The sequence below is a fragment of the Panthera tigris genome, chromosome A3, assembly GCF_018350195.1.
Source record: "Panthera tigris isolate Pti1 chromosome A3, P.tigris_Pti1_mat1.1, whole genome shotgun sequence".
Taxonomy (NCBI): Eukaryota; Metazoa; Chordata; class Mammalia; order Carnivora; family Felidae; genus Panthera; species Panthera tigris.
The window spans coordinates 60,073,589-60,088,391 of record NC_056662.1 but is presented as its reverse complement, the minus strand read 5'-3'; the positions used below and the strand labels follow the sequence as shown (position 1 = coordinate 60,088,391).

The 14,803-nt window shown below is 34.6% G+C and overlaps 1 protein-coding gene across 1 annotated transcript in view; it reads left to right on the top strand.

Moving 5' to 3' along the window:
• EIF5B (eukaryotic translation initiation factor 5B) overlaps nt 1-14,803 on the top strand; it is an 89,740-nt gene that overhangs the window by 47,798 nt on the left and 27,139 nt on the right. Inside the window, exons 8-10 of the mRNA XM_015544587.2 lie at nt 70-159; nt 2,163-2,237; nt 7,083-7,369. Of these exons, the coding sequence (XP_015400073.1) occupies nt 70-159; nt 2,163-2,237; nt 7,083-7,369 (452 nt within the window). The remainder of the gene's footprint in view (nt 1-69; nt 160-2,162; nt 2,238-7,082; nt 7,370-14,803) is intronic.

Sequence of the window (14,803 nt, the reverse complement as noted above, 5' to 3'; positions counted from 1 at the left end):
AACAGAGTATCCTAACAGAAATTATGCACTGAAAAAGTATTGTTAACTTGGTTTCTGCCTTGTTTTCAGTGTCTGAACCAATAGAATTAAATGCTGCTGTAGAAGTGGTAGAACAAGGAGTACCAGAAAAGGAAGAGACGCCACCTCCTGTTGAACCAGGCCAGTAGCACTGACTAATTGCTTCCTATTAAATAGCATTGGTGTGTCAGAAGTTGTCTAGTCATTATTAGTGTGGGGAAACCAAATATCTGTCAGGATGGTCTTTTTCATACTTCTTTTCTCTAAACCATTCCTTTCCATTTCCATTTTGAAAAAGTGTAGGAGATTTGAATCAGTTTCTTTTTAATAGTATCAGTAAAATGTAGAGAGGATAGAAGTTTTTAGATTTTTTCTGATGTTTTCATTTATGGGTCAGAAATCTTAGGTGGTGCCAAGAAGACCTGAAGTTCTTTATTTAATCCTTTGGAAACAAATTGGTAGCATTTTAATGAGAACTATTTAAGAGTCATAAAAATTGGCATTTTTAAACCTCCTTGGAGGTCAACTTCTATTTACTAAATCAATAAGAGGATTGTTTATTCATTCTGTGTGTGTGTGTTTTGAGGTTGGAGAAAAATCTTTGGCTTTTTTTTTGTTTGTTTAAGATAAACATTGTTCTAATTCATTAGACTACGTATTGATAGAGCCAGAGGTTAACTAAATGTGTGGTAATAATATCAAGAGAAGCTCCATATTATAAAGTTTGGATTGGGAATAAAAAGCAAGAGAATGTCAAGACTGACCCACACTAGTGAAAGATATCATTTCTGGTTCCTTTCCTTCTTTCTCCCCTTCTGTTCTTGGTATAAAATGGATCATTTACTTGGCACAACTCAGGTTAACATGATGACATTAGAGGAATTCAGGTTGATACACTTAATAGCAGTCCATTATTTTAGGTGACATTTGTAGCAGTAGAAAGAATTGTTAATTTAAACGGATGTTTTGGGTACGTGTACCTGACTCATTTCCTTTTCCTCAGGATGACTCAACCAAACTTGTTGTCAAGTAATAATTATTACAGGGAAGCAAATACCACATGTCCTAAGATTTGAGAATAGTTTTGCTTTATTGGATTTCATAAAAAAGAGTCATTAATATTGAGAATATTAAATCTTGAATTCAAAATTATACCTTTCTGGATACTTTTGGATTGTCAGCAGATATTCTATTCTTATTTTCAACTGGAGTAGAGGTGTAGCTTTGTACCTACAGCTATATAATTTAAGTAGTATTTGTATGTATCTGTAGAGGTTAAAGCAATAAAATAAGTAGTAAATTCTTAGGTATGAAGTAGAAGTTTGAAACATCAAAATGGAGATGCAGTAAGTCCCCTCTTATCTGCAGGGGATATGCTCCAAGACACCCAGTGGATGCCTGAAACAGCAGATAGTACTGAATTCTGTATATACTATGTTTTCTCCTTTACATACATAGCTGTGATAGAGTTTAACTTATAAATTAGGCACGTAAGAAAAGAACAGTAATGAGTAATAACATGAACAATCAGAATGATATACTGTATGAAAAGTTATGTGAATGTAGTCTTTCTCTTTTAAAATATTGTACTGTACTCTCCTTGTGATGATGTGATATGACAAAGCACTCACATGATGAGATGAAGTGAGATGAGTGATGTAGGCACTGTGATGTAATGTTAAACTACTCTTGACCTCCTGACCATGTTAAGAAGGAGGATTGTCTGCTTCCAGACCACAGTTGACTGTGGGTAACTGAAAATGCAGAAAGCGAGACTAGATAAGGTGAGGGGACTTTTGTGAAATTTCATTTTTGCTCAAGAACCTAGGAGTACGACCATCTACCCTTTTCAAAATCTAACAAAACATTTAAATGTCTGAGTTTCTAATATTTTAATTATGTCAAATATGAAATCTGGATTAAGTGTAATTTCATGTATTCAAAATTCTGGGTAATTGTGCAGCATTTGGTAATAGTAAATTATAACATGCTAGCTATATTGAAAAAAATAATTCAAAGATAATGAGATTGTATATGTGTTTTTGCATAATGAAAACATTTTTAATGTCAGCATAATTTTCTACTTTTTTCTAAAAGCAATTCCCTATTTCTAGATGATTTCTTACAAAAATCTTTGTTTACAGAAGAGGAAGAAGAAACTGAAGATGCTGGATTGGATGATTGGGAAGCTATGGCCAGTGATGAGGAGAGAGAAAAAGGTGAATAGCTTATAAGTACACATTGATAAATCTCGTGGTAATTAGAGGTGTGTATATTTAAAGGAATGGTCAGTCTTCTGATGATGAAAGCCATATGAACATTTCTAAGAATAAAAACCAGTCTTGATTTCTCCATTGCCATGGTTCCTAAATCCTTATGTGGATCCTCATTTTATGAATAAATGGTTTTTCAGAAGATCCTAGGATTTAAAATACATTTTTTCAGTGGCGCCTGGATGGCTCATTTGGTTGTGTCCTAACTCTTGATTTTACCTCAGTTCGTGTTCTCATGGTTCACGAGTTCAAGCCCCACATTGGGTGCCTGTCTCTGCCTCTCTCTGTGCCCCTCCCCTGTGTGCACACTCTCCCTCTCAAAAATAAACTTTAAAATATGTATATATATATGTATATATATTTCAGTATGATGTTATAAATGGGATTAGGTTATTAAAGGTAGCCTACCAAAAGCCCCTTTAACTTAAAACATAATACAAAGATAATGCAAGTAAATGGTACCTAATCAATGTGAATAAACAATTTTTCTTTGTCATTACTTTCTGTCATTTATTATTAAAGTCTACTTTCTTTGGTTTTAATTTCCTGATTTTTCCCCCTAACTTCTTAAATTTTTTTTTTTATACATATTTATTTTTGAGAGACAGAGACAGAGCATGAGCAGGGGAGGGGCAGAGAGAGGGAGACAGAATCAGAAGCAGGCTTCAGGCTCCGAGCTGTCAGCACAGAGCCCAACGCGGGGCTCGAACCCACCAACCGTGAGATCATGACCCGAGCCGAAGTCGGATGTTCAACCGACTGAGCCACCCAGCCGTCCCACTAACTTCTTAAAATGGATATTTGTTTATTTAGAGTTTTTTTCCTTAATATATGTGGGTTTTTTTTTTTTTGGAAGTTTTCATTTTAATTACAGTTAATATACAGTGTTATATTAGTTTCAGGTGTATGATAATGTTTCAGCAATCCTGTGTATCACCTGGTGCTCATCATAACAAGTGCACTCCTTAATCCCCATCGCCTATTGAATCACCCCTACCCTCTCCCCAGCCTCTGGTAACCATCAGTTTGCTCTCTGTAGTTAAGAGTATTTTTCTTGGTTTTTCTATTTCTCTCTTTCATATGCCCTTTGCTTATTTGTTTTGTTTCTTAAATTCCACATATGAGTAAAATCATGATATTTGTCTTTCTCCAACTGATGTATTTCACTTAGTGTTAGACCCTCTAGCTCCATCCATGTTGTTGTTGCAAAATGGCAAGACGTCATTCTTTCTTATGGCTGAATAATATTCTGTTGTGTATATATATATTCCACATCTTCTTTATCCATTCATCTATCAGTACATACTTTGGCTGCTTATATATTTTGGCTATTGTAAGTAATGCTGTTATAAACATAAGGGTACATGTATCCCTTTGAATTAGTGTTTTTGTATTTTTGGGGGGTAAGTGCCCGGTAGTGTCATTACTGGATCGTAAGATAGTTATATTTTTAACTTTTTGAGGAATCCCATACTGTTTTCCACAGTGGCTGCACCAGTTTGCATTCCCACCAACAGTGCACTAGGGTTCCTTTTTTTCCACATCCTGGCCAACACTTAATATATGTTTTTAAAACTAAATTTTTCTTTAAGCTTTAGTCCTATTTCACAAGTTCTGATGATATTTGTAATTTCCATTTTAATATATTTTAGCTGATTTATAGAAATGTAGTTTTTAATTTACAAAAGTGGGATTTTCTGATTATTTTCTTGTTACTTCATTGAGATCACAGAACATAAATGTATCTTTTTGAAATATGTTGAGGGGGCGCCTGGGTGGCTCAGTAGGTTAAGCATCTGACTTCGGCTCAGGTCATGATCTGGCAGTTCATGAGTTTGAGCCCTGTATCAGGCTCTGTGCTGACAGCTCAGAGCCTGGAGCCTCCTTCAGATTCTGTGTCTCCCTCTCTCTCTGCCCCTTCTCTCCTTGCACACTGTCTCTCTTTCTCTCTCTCAAAAATAAATAAACATTAAAAAAATTGAAATATGTTGAGAATTAATTTACAACCTAATACATGGTTGATTATTGTAAATGTTTAATATGTGATTGGAAGGAGTTTATATTCTGCAGTACTGTGTGCCTTGTTCTCTATAGAGTTAACCCTTGAACAACATGGATTTGAACTCCAGGAGTTCACTCACATGCAAAGTTTTTGTTTTTTGTTTTTTTTTTTTTTTATAAATACAGTGCTATAAATATATTTCCCTTTAGATTTTATTCATAACATTATTATTTCTCTGGTTTATTTTATTATAGGAATATAGTATGTAATACACATAGCATAGAAAATATGTGCTAATCAACTATTTATGTTATTACTAAGGCTTACGGTTAGTGGTAGGCTATTATTAGTAGTTAGGTTTTTGAGGAGTCAAAAGTTATACATGGATTTTTGACTATGCAGGGTGACAAACATCTCTAACCTCCACATTGTTCAAGGGTAAACTGTTTTTAATCAGATTTGTTTATCATTTTGCTCAAGTGTTTTTTATTCTTTTTTTTCTGGAGTGCGTTTTTTCTCTGTTACTGAGAGAGGTGGGTTAAAATCTCCTGCCCTAATTGTAAATTGTCTGTTTCTCCTTGAGTTCTGTTAATTTTGTTTAATATATTTTAGTACTTTATTATTAGGTGAGTACACTCATTTTTTGATGAATTGATGCACTGATTTGTTATTCTATTATGTTTTATTTATATTTTATTTTTTAATTTATTTCTAGTAATGCTTTTTGCCTTAAAGTATACATGATATGGCTATACCAGCTTTGAGTCACATGATATTTTTCTATTTTTATTTTTCTGTCTCCTTAAGTAGCGCATATTTGAGATTTTTAAATCCAGAGTGTCAGTCTTTATATTTTACCTAGACCACTTAGCCCATTACATTTAACCCTTGATGTAATTAATGAAGTATACTTATTATCTTTATCTTATTTAGTCCTTATTCTGTTTCTTTTTTTCTCCTTTCTAACCGTTTTTGGGATTGGGTTTTTTTGTTTGTTTTGTTTTTAATTCCATATTTTCCTCCTTCCATGAGCTTGGAAGTTGTATACTCTTCCACTTACTTTTAGTGGTTACTCCAGGATAAAAGTATCCTTTTTAACAAAGATATTTGAACTATTAGTGTTTAATGTTACCCTCTTTCCAGACGGACAATGCATACCACAGAATACATGAAGAACATTTATCTACTTCTCAATTTATATATCATTATTCTCATTTATTTTAATTCTCTGTTTTAAATCCCATAATAGCTTCTTAAGTTTGTTCATATTGTAAGCTTTTTGTTGTGTTTCATTTCTTTTTGTGTCTCTGACCTTCCATTTGAGATTATTTCTTCTGGCCTGAAGAACACCTTTTAGAATTTCCTTTAGTATGAATCTGTTAGTGAGGCATTCCATTTTTGCTTTTCTAAAAATACCATTATCTCATCTTAATTCTTGAAGGGTATACTTATTGGGTGAGGACCTCTTTGTTGAAATTCTCTTTAACATTTTAAAGATACTATTCCCTTGTGTTCGCTTTCATGGTTTCTTTTGAGAAGTCAGATATCAGCCTAAAGTTTTCATGTGTCTTTGGCTTTCAGCAGTTTTATTATGATGTGGCCAGGTTCAGTTCCCTTTTATTTATTCTGCCTATAGAGCTTTATCAATGTATGGTTTTATGTTTTTATCCATTTTACAATGTTATGAACCATTATTTCTTCTCAGGGATTCTAGTTATGCCTATGATATACCTTCCTGTTATATCAATGTGTCGTCTTTTCTGTGTTTTTCACATAATTGAATTTCCATGGTTCTTTCTAGGTTGTTTCTTCTTATCTGTCTTCTGGTTCACTAATTTTCTCTTCAGCTGTTTCTCCTGTCCTGTTAAACCCATCTTTTGGGTTCCTAGTTTTGTCTCCAGTGTTTTCTAGTTTTAGATATTCCATTTAACTATTTTTTATAGTTCTTTACTTTCTAAAGTTTTTAATCTTTTGCTCCCTGGATGTTAGAAACATAGTCATTTTAAAATTTTGGTTTTATAACCTCAGTGTATAGACATTTTGTGGGTTTCTGTATGCTGGCTTCCATCCTGTGATTCGTTTTTTCATGTGACTCATTATTTTCATATATTGTGCTGGATATTATACTTGTAAAACTGCAAAATAATTTGAGGTCAAGGATGGTGTTTTCTTTCTCCAGAGAAAATTTATGTGTACAATCCACCAGGAGTCTGAATGAACTAGCAATATGGAATCATCTTATTCCAAATTTAGAATTGATAGAATCTGGAGGTGATTGGCCAATAACAGGGAGGTCCTGTTTATTTTCTATTCATTCTAACTGCTAGGGTGCAGTTCTCCAGGATTTTACTCCACAATAAAGAGTAGTCAACCTTACCCCTCTGAGTCCTTAATAGGCCCAATACCTGGACCCCTAAGCACTGCTTAAGCTCACCTTCTCTAGAATCAGCAAATGACCATTGCTTCTCTTCCTTCGTGCTAAGATCAAGTGCAGAATCAGCAAATGACTCCAAGGGAAAGAAATTGTAAGCATTTTCTTCCCCTTATTGTGTTCCTTTTCTGTCTTTAGGTTGTCTTAGTAATATATTAAGTTTTTATTGTTAAATGGTAATCTTCATTGTAACATGTTGACCAATGCTTTGCTTTTATGATGCATGAAAACAATTTAGCATTAATGATGTTTTATAATGTTACTGCCTTACTTAGTGCACCCTTAGTATTTCCCCTTAATCTTGACAGAAATCTCCATTTTTAACTTTCATTTATTTTAAAATCTTTTTTACTAAAAGAAGAAAACACGGTGCATATAGAAGTAAAAGAAAACCCTGAAGAAGAGGAGGAGGAGGAGGAAGAAGAGAGTGAAGAGGAAGAAAGTGAAGAGGAAGAGGAAGAGGAAGGAGAAAGTGAAGGCAGTGAAGGTGATGAAGAAGATGAAAAGGTGTCCGATGAGAAAGAAGCGGGGAAAATGTTAGATAAAAAACCAAGTAAAGAAATGAGTTCAGAATCTGAATACGACTCTGATGATGATCGAACTAAAGAAGAAAGGGCTTATGACAAAGCCAAACGGAGGATTGAGGTATTTATTTTCCCGTTTGTCTTTCTCTTTACTCCTTTCCTCCCCACTCCTCTAGGATCATTAGAACTATCCTCTGAACTAAAGACAATGTGGTACTGGTATGAGAACAGATAATACAGGTGAACGAAACAACTGAAAGTCCAAGAATAAACCCTCATATTTCTGGCCTATTGATTTGTTGTCAAAGATACCAAAGCAATTCAGTGGGAAAAGGATACCTTTCTCAACCAAATGATGCTAGTTAAATTAATAAAAAGTTTAGTCTCTGACCCCACATCATACCTAAAAGTAATCTTAGATCAGAGATAGAGCTAAAGATGTAATAAACTAAAGGTATGAATTTAGAAAAAATGCAGAGCAAAATATTTATGACTTTGGGTTAGACAACAGGTCTTTGACACTGATCTAACCCAAGGACCTTAGCCCCTGACCTAAGTCATAATGGTATACTGCTTCATCAGTTATTTCTTGTTTTCTCTAAATTTTTATGTGCTCTTTGAGTGTTGGTTTACTCTGAGCACATACCTTCTAGTCATAAACACTAAACTAGTGTTTGCCTTGTATATTTTAGGTAGTTGCTGTGAGGCATCTGATCACTTTAGTTGTTTAAATCTGGTGGGTTACTGAGGCATCTTTCTATTTAGTAAAGTGTACATACCTACCAGGCTTAGTATATTTTTCCTATGTAATGCAGTAGACTTGAGAGTTTTCTTCAATTCTGTCAGCTTAGTATAAATAATAACAATAAAAACTAGTTTTCTTGAGGGTGCTAAACTGTTTTAAAGCTAAAAATTATTTTAGCTTTTCTTTGTTAAAAGGGGTGCCTGGGTGGCTCAGTCAGTTGAGTGGCCAACTCTTTTGATTTTGGCTCAGGTCATGATCCCAGGGTTGTGGGATTGAGTCCTGTGTCAGACTCTGCTCTGAGTATGGAGCCTGTTTTAGATTCTCTCTGTCTCTATAATAATAACAATAATAATAATAATAATATATATTTTTTTCATTTATAATCCTAATTTTTTAATTTTTTTGTTTTGATAACCTGTATGTCAGTGTTTGCCTCTTTCCTCTGTGAAGCCTACAAAGGGATACATTTTCAGAATTTCTTAAGAAGGTCTGTTGATTTAAGTTCGATTTCTCACCCTATCACTATTGACAGTTTTAGGCAATATAATTCTGTTTTGGAGGATAGTCCTCTTCATTTAGGACATTATACAGCATCCCTGTCCCCCACCCACTAGATACCAGTGGCATTCCCTTCTCTTTCCCATTATAACTGCAGCTTCCCATAGCACCTACTCAAGCCAACTGTCTTGCTCTATACCCATTTGTGAGAGACAGTTCATACTGTGATCATTTAAAAATAATGGGTATAAAGCAGAAAGTAAAAGTTTCCCCATTATCTCACTTCCCAGACCTGTTCATAGTTCTGCACATGTTCAAGTTTTTTAAAATGTTTAATTAAAACTAAGAGGCACCTGGGTAGCTTAATCAGTTAAGCATCTGACTCTTGATTTCAGCTTGGGTCATGATCTCACAGTTTGTGAGACTGAGCCCCGCATCAGGCTGCCTGCTGACGGTGTGGAGCCTGCTTAGGATTTTCTCTCTCTCCATCTCCCTCCCTCTCTTCCTACCCCTCCCCAACTTGTACTGTCTCTCTCAAAATAATAAACATTAAAAAAAACGAAGTTAGATAATAAATTTTGTAGATACATATTCTTTTCTTCACATAATATGCTATGGACCTCTTAGCACAATAGTTTTTTTAAGCAGCTTTGTTGAGATATCTACATATCAAAGAATTGATCCATTTTAAGTGTACAATTCAGTACAATTTTGTAAATTAGAGTTGTTCATCTATTGTCACAACTCAACATTAGAGTATTTTTATTACCCCAGGAAGATTTCTTACACCAATTTGCGTCATTCCCTATTCCTAGTCCTACATATACAGCAGTTCCTATGCCTACCCTCCCTGTCCCCTCATCTACAGTTTTGTTTTCCATGGTGTGGTCAGTTGCATTCTGGAAGCAGATGATCCTCCTCCTGATGTATTGTCAGAGGGTCAGTAGTTGCCTAACACTATGTCATTCACCTTACTTCATCTCATTACATAGGCATTTCATAATCTCACATCATCATAAGAAGAAGGGTGAGTGCAGTACAATAACATACTTTGAGAGAGACCATATGTACATAACTTTTATTGCGGTATATTGTTATCCTCGTATTTTATTACTAGTTATTATTAATCTTTTACTGTGCCTAGTTTACAAATTTATCATTGATATGTATAGAAAAAACATGTAGTATATTATAGGGTTTGGTACTATCTGCAGTATCAGGCATCCACTGGGGGTCTTGGAATGTATCACCACCCCTTGGATAAGGAGGGACAGATGTAAATTCAGTCATATAATATGTGTTTTTTTGTGTCTGGCTTATTTTACTTACCCTGGTTATCTGTGTGGTAGCTGTATCAGAATTTTGTTCATTTTTATTGCCAAATAGCATTTTGCTGTATAAATATACCATATTTTATTATCTGTTCACTAGAGGACAGAGTTGTTTCTGCTTTTTGGCTATTATGAATAGTACTGTTATATACATGCATTTGCATATGAATCTTTGTATGGAAATGTGCTTTCATTTGGGGGGGAAGGGTGGGAGTATGTACTCCTAAGAGTGAAATTGCTGGATAATATGGTAAATTTGTGTTTAACTTTTTCAGAAATTGTTAAACTCTTTTCCAAAGTGGCTGCACAATTATAGATTCCAACCAGTTGAAGGTTCTCTGTATCCTCACTAATACTTGTTAACCTTTGTCTTTTCAATTATAGCCATTCTAGTGGATATGAAATAGTATATATCTTATTGTGGTTTTAATTTGCATTTCTCTGATGTTGAGCATTTCTCAGTTTGCTTATTGGCCCTTCCTGTATCTTCATTGGTAAAACATGTATTCAAATTATTTGTCTTTTTATTATTGAGTTGTAAGAGTTCTTTTAGTTTTTTTAAATTTTGTTAACGTCAGTTTATCAAAATTTGCTGTTATAGAGCATGCTTCTAGTGTTGTAGTATAGAAATCTTTGTCTAACCTAATGTCATGAATATTTTGTCCTGTTTATTATTTCTAAATTTATACCTTCAGTTTCTTCTGTCTTTAGCGCTGCCTCTGATAAATTAAAAAAAATTTTTTTTTAATATTTATTCATTTTTGAGAGACAGAATGTGAGTGGGGGAGGGTCATAGAGAGAGGGAAACACAGCATCCAAAGCAGGCTCCAGGCTCTGAGCTGTCAGCACAGAGCCCGATGTGGGGCTCGAACTCATGGACCACGAGATCATGACCTAAGCTGAAGTTGCATGCTTAACCGACTGAGCCACCCAGGCGCCCCTCTGATCTGTTTTAAGATACCTTTTATGCATGATGTGGGGTCATAGACAAAGTTCATTTTTTATTAATTTAACTAGCATCATTGTTTGAAAAAGCTATCCTTTTCCCATTGCTTTGGCATCTTTGACAAATCAATAGGTCGGAAATATGAAGGTTTATTTGTGGACTTTCATTTCTGTTTCATTCACCTGTATTATCTGTTCTTCTGCTAGTACCACACTCTCTTTATTATAGTTTTATAGTAAGTTTTAAGATAGGGAAATCTTCCATTGTTATTCCTTTTCAAGATTATTTTGGCTATTATAGGTCACTTGCTTTTCCATATAAATTTTATGTTCAGTTTGTCAATTTCTGCAAAAATCTTGCTTAGATTTAGCTGGTGATTGTGTTGAATCTATAGGTCAATTTAGGGAGAATTATCTATTTTAATATTATTGAAATAGGTTGATGATTATACATTCAGTTGGATCTTTTACAGTTTCTTCTAGTAGTGTCTTATAGTTTTCATAGTTTGAGATTTGTAATTCTTTTAAATTTATTACTAGGTATTTTACTGTTTTTGATACTATTGAATGGGATCACAATTGAAAAAATTTTTTTTTCATTTTTCAGTATAAAGAAATACAGTTGAGTCTTATAGATTGATCTTGTATCCTGTAGCTATACTGAAATATTTTTTATTCTAATAATATGTGTGTTATGTGTTAAGCTAACACATTCTTTGTGGGGAAAGCATTCAGATTTTCACCATTAACTATGATGTTAATAGTGCCCTTTATAGGTTTGAGGAACTTCCTTTCTTTTCCTAATTTGTGAGAGTTTATATCATAAATGGATATGGGTACTTTTTGTATGATATGTATTGAGGTTTGTTTTTTTTTTTGTATTAATATATGATGTATTAACATTAGCTTTCAAATGTTAAGCTAACACTTGCATTACTAGAATATATCCCACTTGATCCTGGTATGTAATTCTCTTTATATGTTACTGGATTTGGCAATATTTTGCTGAGGTTTTTGTGGTCTATACTTATAAGTGATGTTGGTCAGTAGCTTTGCTTATCATATGTTGGTCTGGCTTTGGTGTCAATTTAAAATTAGCTTCCTTAGGATTGGTCAGGAAGTCTTCCTCCTCTTTTTTTCTGCAAGAGTTTGTGAAACATTGTTTTTTCTGTTTTAAATGGTAGGCAAAATTTACTAACAAAGCTTTTTTCTGTGGGGAGATTTATAAATTTCTAATTCAATTTCTTGTTATCTTTTTGTCATATTTTCTTTTTCATCTTGAGTCATGCTCAGTAATTTTTGTCTTTCTAATAGCTATTGTGTTTTATCTAGGTTGTGAGCATGAAGTTCTTCATTGTATCTTTTTACAGTCTTCTCAGTTTCGGTAAAGTTAGTGGTGTCTCTTTTGATTCTGATTTTGGTGACCAGTGTCTTTCCTCCCATCGTCACCCCCGCCCCCCGTCAATCTAGTGAAAGGTTTTCCACCTTTTTGATCATCTCAGAGATCCAGTTTTTGGTTTTCTATTTAGCCCTTTGAATATGTTATCCCATTGCCTTCTGGCCTTTTTTTTTTTTTTTTTTGATGAAAATTAAGCTATTAATCTTACTTGGGTGCCTTTGTACACAATGAATGATTTTTCTATATGAAGATATTTTTTTTAACCTTGATTTTTAACAACTTTAATGTGTGTTGATGAGGATATATTTGTATTTATTCTGCTTAGAGTTTATTCAGTGTCTTAGATATGTAGATGAAGGTTTTTCATCCATTTATGCAAAGTTTTCTGCCATTATTTCTTCAGGTATTTTTTCTGCCTATTTCTCTTTCTCCCTTCCTTCTGGACTCCCATTATATGCACATTGGTGCACTTGAGAGTATCCCACAGGTCTCTTGAGGTCTTTTCACTTTTCCCAGTTGTCTTTTCTTTTTATTGTTCAGATTATATAACCTCTCTTAATCTATGACTTTAGATTCTTCTGCCAGTTTGCATCTACTGTTGAGCCCCTCTAGTGATTTTTTTTAATATGTTAATGAATTTTTTAACTTATAGTGATTTGTTTTCTCTTTGTTGATGTCTTCTGTTGATTAGTCATCATTACACTTTCCTTTATTTCTTTAAATATGGTTCTCTTTAGTCCTTTGAACATATTTATATTAGCTGCTTTCAAGTCTTTGCTAAGTCTAATATCTGAGCTTCTCACCTTTTTAAGTTTATTTACTTGGAGAGAGAGAGAGAGAATATGAGCTGGGGAAGGGCACAGAGAAAGAGAGAGAGGAAGAGAGAATCCCAAGCATGCTCCACACTGCCAGCACAGAGCCTGATGCAGGGCTCATACTCATAAACCCTGACTGAGATCATGACCTGAGCCGAAATCTAGAGTTGGATGCTTAACCAACTGAGCCACCCAGGCACCCCAAGGTTTCTGACATTCTGTAGACCACTTTTTCTTTTATAGGTCACATTTTGCTGTTTCTTTGTATGTCTTGTAATTTTTTGTTTATAAGTAGACATTTTAGAGAATATAGCAATTCTATATATTTAGATATATCTATAGATTTAGATATATCTGTATATTTAGAGAATATATGAATTCTTTTAGCTCCTTACAAATGTAGTGGTTTTAGCTTTTTTGTTTACTTGATCATTGAGTCTTGTGGATTGCTTCTGTAGTATGATGCTGATGATGTTTCTTCTCAGGTATTTGTTTGTTTTTGGTATGTTTCTTAAGCCTGGCTTCTTAGGGCTTGTACCTGATTGCTAATCCTAGTGGTCAGCCAAGTGACTTGTCAGTGGTTGTGCTTAAACACCTGGAGCTGGTAAGGATTCCACCATTTCCCAGTGGATCTGGCAGTTTACTAGTCCACTCTTTATGCATTTGTAAGCCTCTTGTTGAGCCGGTAATGAGTAATTTACTAAGGACCTGTCTGGTTTCTTCTGACAGCCCTCTGTAGGAACACAGCTTTCTAGAGTACCAGTGATAGATAGGATCTTAGCAGTGCCTACTTTGGCTGTCTTGTTCCATATACTCCTCTGTTAAATTTCTGATTGATCCTTCCAGGTTATTGCTTGCCCCACCACTATTGAGACCTTAGTCTAGTTGCGATTTTAGCCTTTTCTCTTTTTTTGCCATTGACATCTCTCCTGTTTTAGACAGTGCTTTCAGGTATGAAACCCCCTGCTCCTCTATCTCATACCTCTTCACCCCATGGAGCTGTGGGAGTGTGGGGAGTATGATGGAACAAGTCTAGTCTAAAACTTCATAGGCTTCTGTTACTCTCACAGGTGGGCAATAGATTTTCTTGAATTAATGTTTTCTCAGTTTGTTATGTTGCCTTTGGTTGGTTTCTAGAGTCTTTCAGTGGTGGTTGTTTTGGTTATTTTGCTCGGTTTTGTTTCCTTTTGGGGGAGAGGATTTGCTGAGCCATTCATTTCATCATTGAAGAAGTCCTGCCTCAGTACCTTTACTGCTACAAATTGTACTCCATCTTATGGAAAGATCCTAATTAGTCTGTTTGAGCTGCCAGAACAAAATTTCTCAGACTGGGTGCCTTAAACAACAGAAATTTATTTTCTGATAGCTTTTAAGGCTAAAAGTTCAAGATTGAAGAGTCAGACGGTGGTTTTCTGGTGAGGGCTCTCTCTGGTTAGCAGATGCCTGTCTTCTCACTGAGTCCTCATATGACCTTTACCCTGTGCAGGCTCAAAGAGAGATTTTTTTTTTTTTTTTTTTTTTTTTTTTTAAACTTCTCCTCTTAAGGACACTTGTCCTATTGGATTACGACCCCACCCATATGAGTTCATATAACTTTAATTGCCTCGTTAAAAGCCCCATCTCCAAATATAGTCACATTAGGAGTTAAGAATTCAGTGTATAAATTTGGGAGAGATGCACTTCAGTCCATAACATTTGATGATTCCAAAACCTTGCCACATATAACTTTCTAAAATCCATAGCAGACTTTTGGATAAGAATCTCCATTGTGGAAGGAGTCTCTAAATGATTCTATGCAACCACTAGGTTTCAGCCTTGGGTT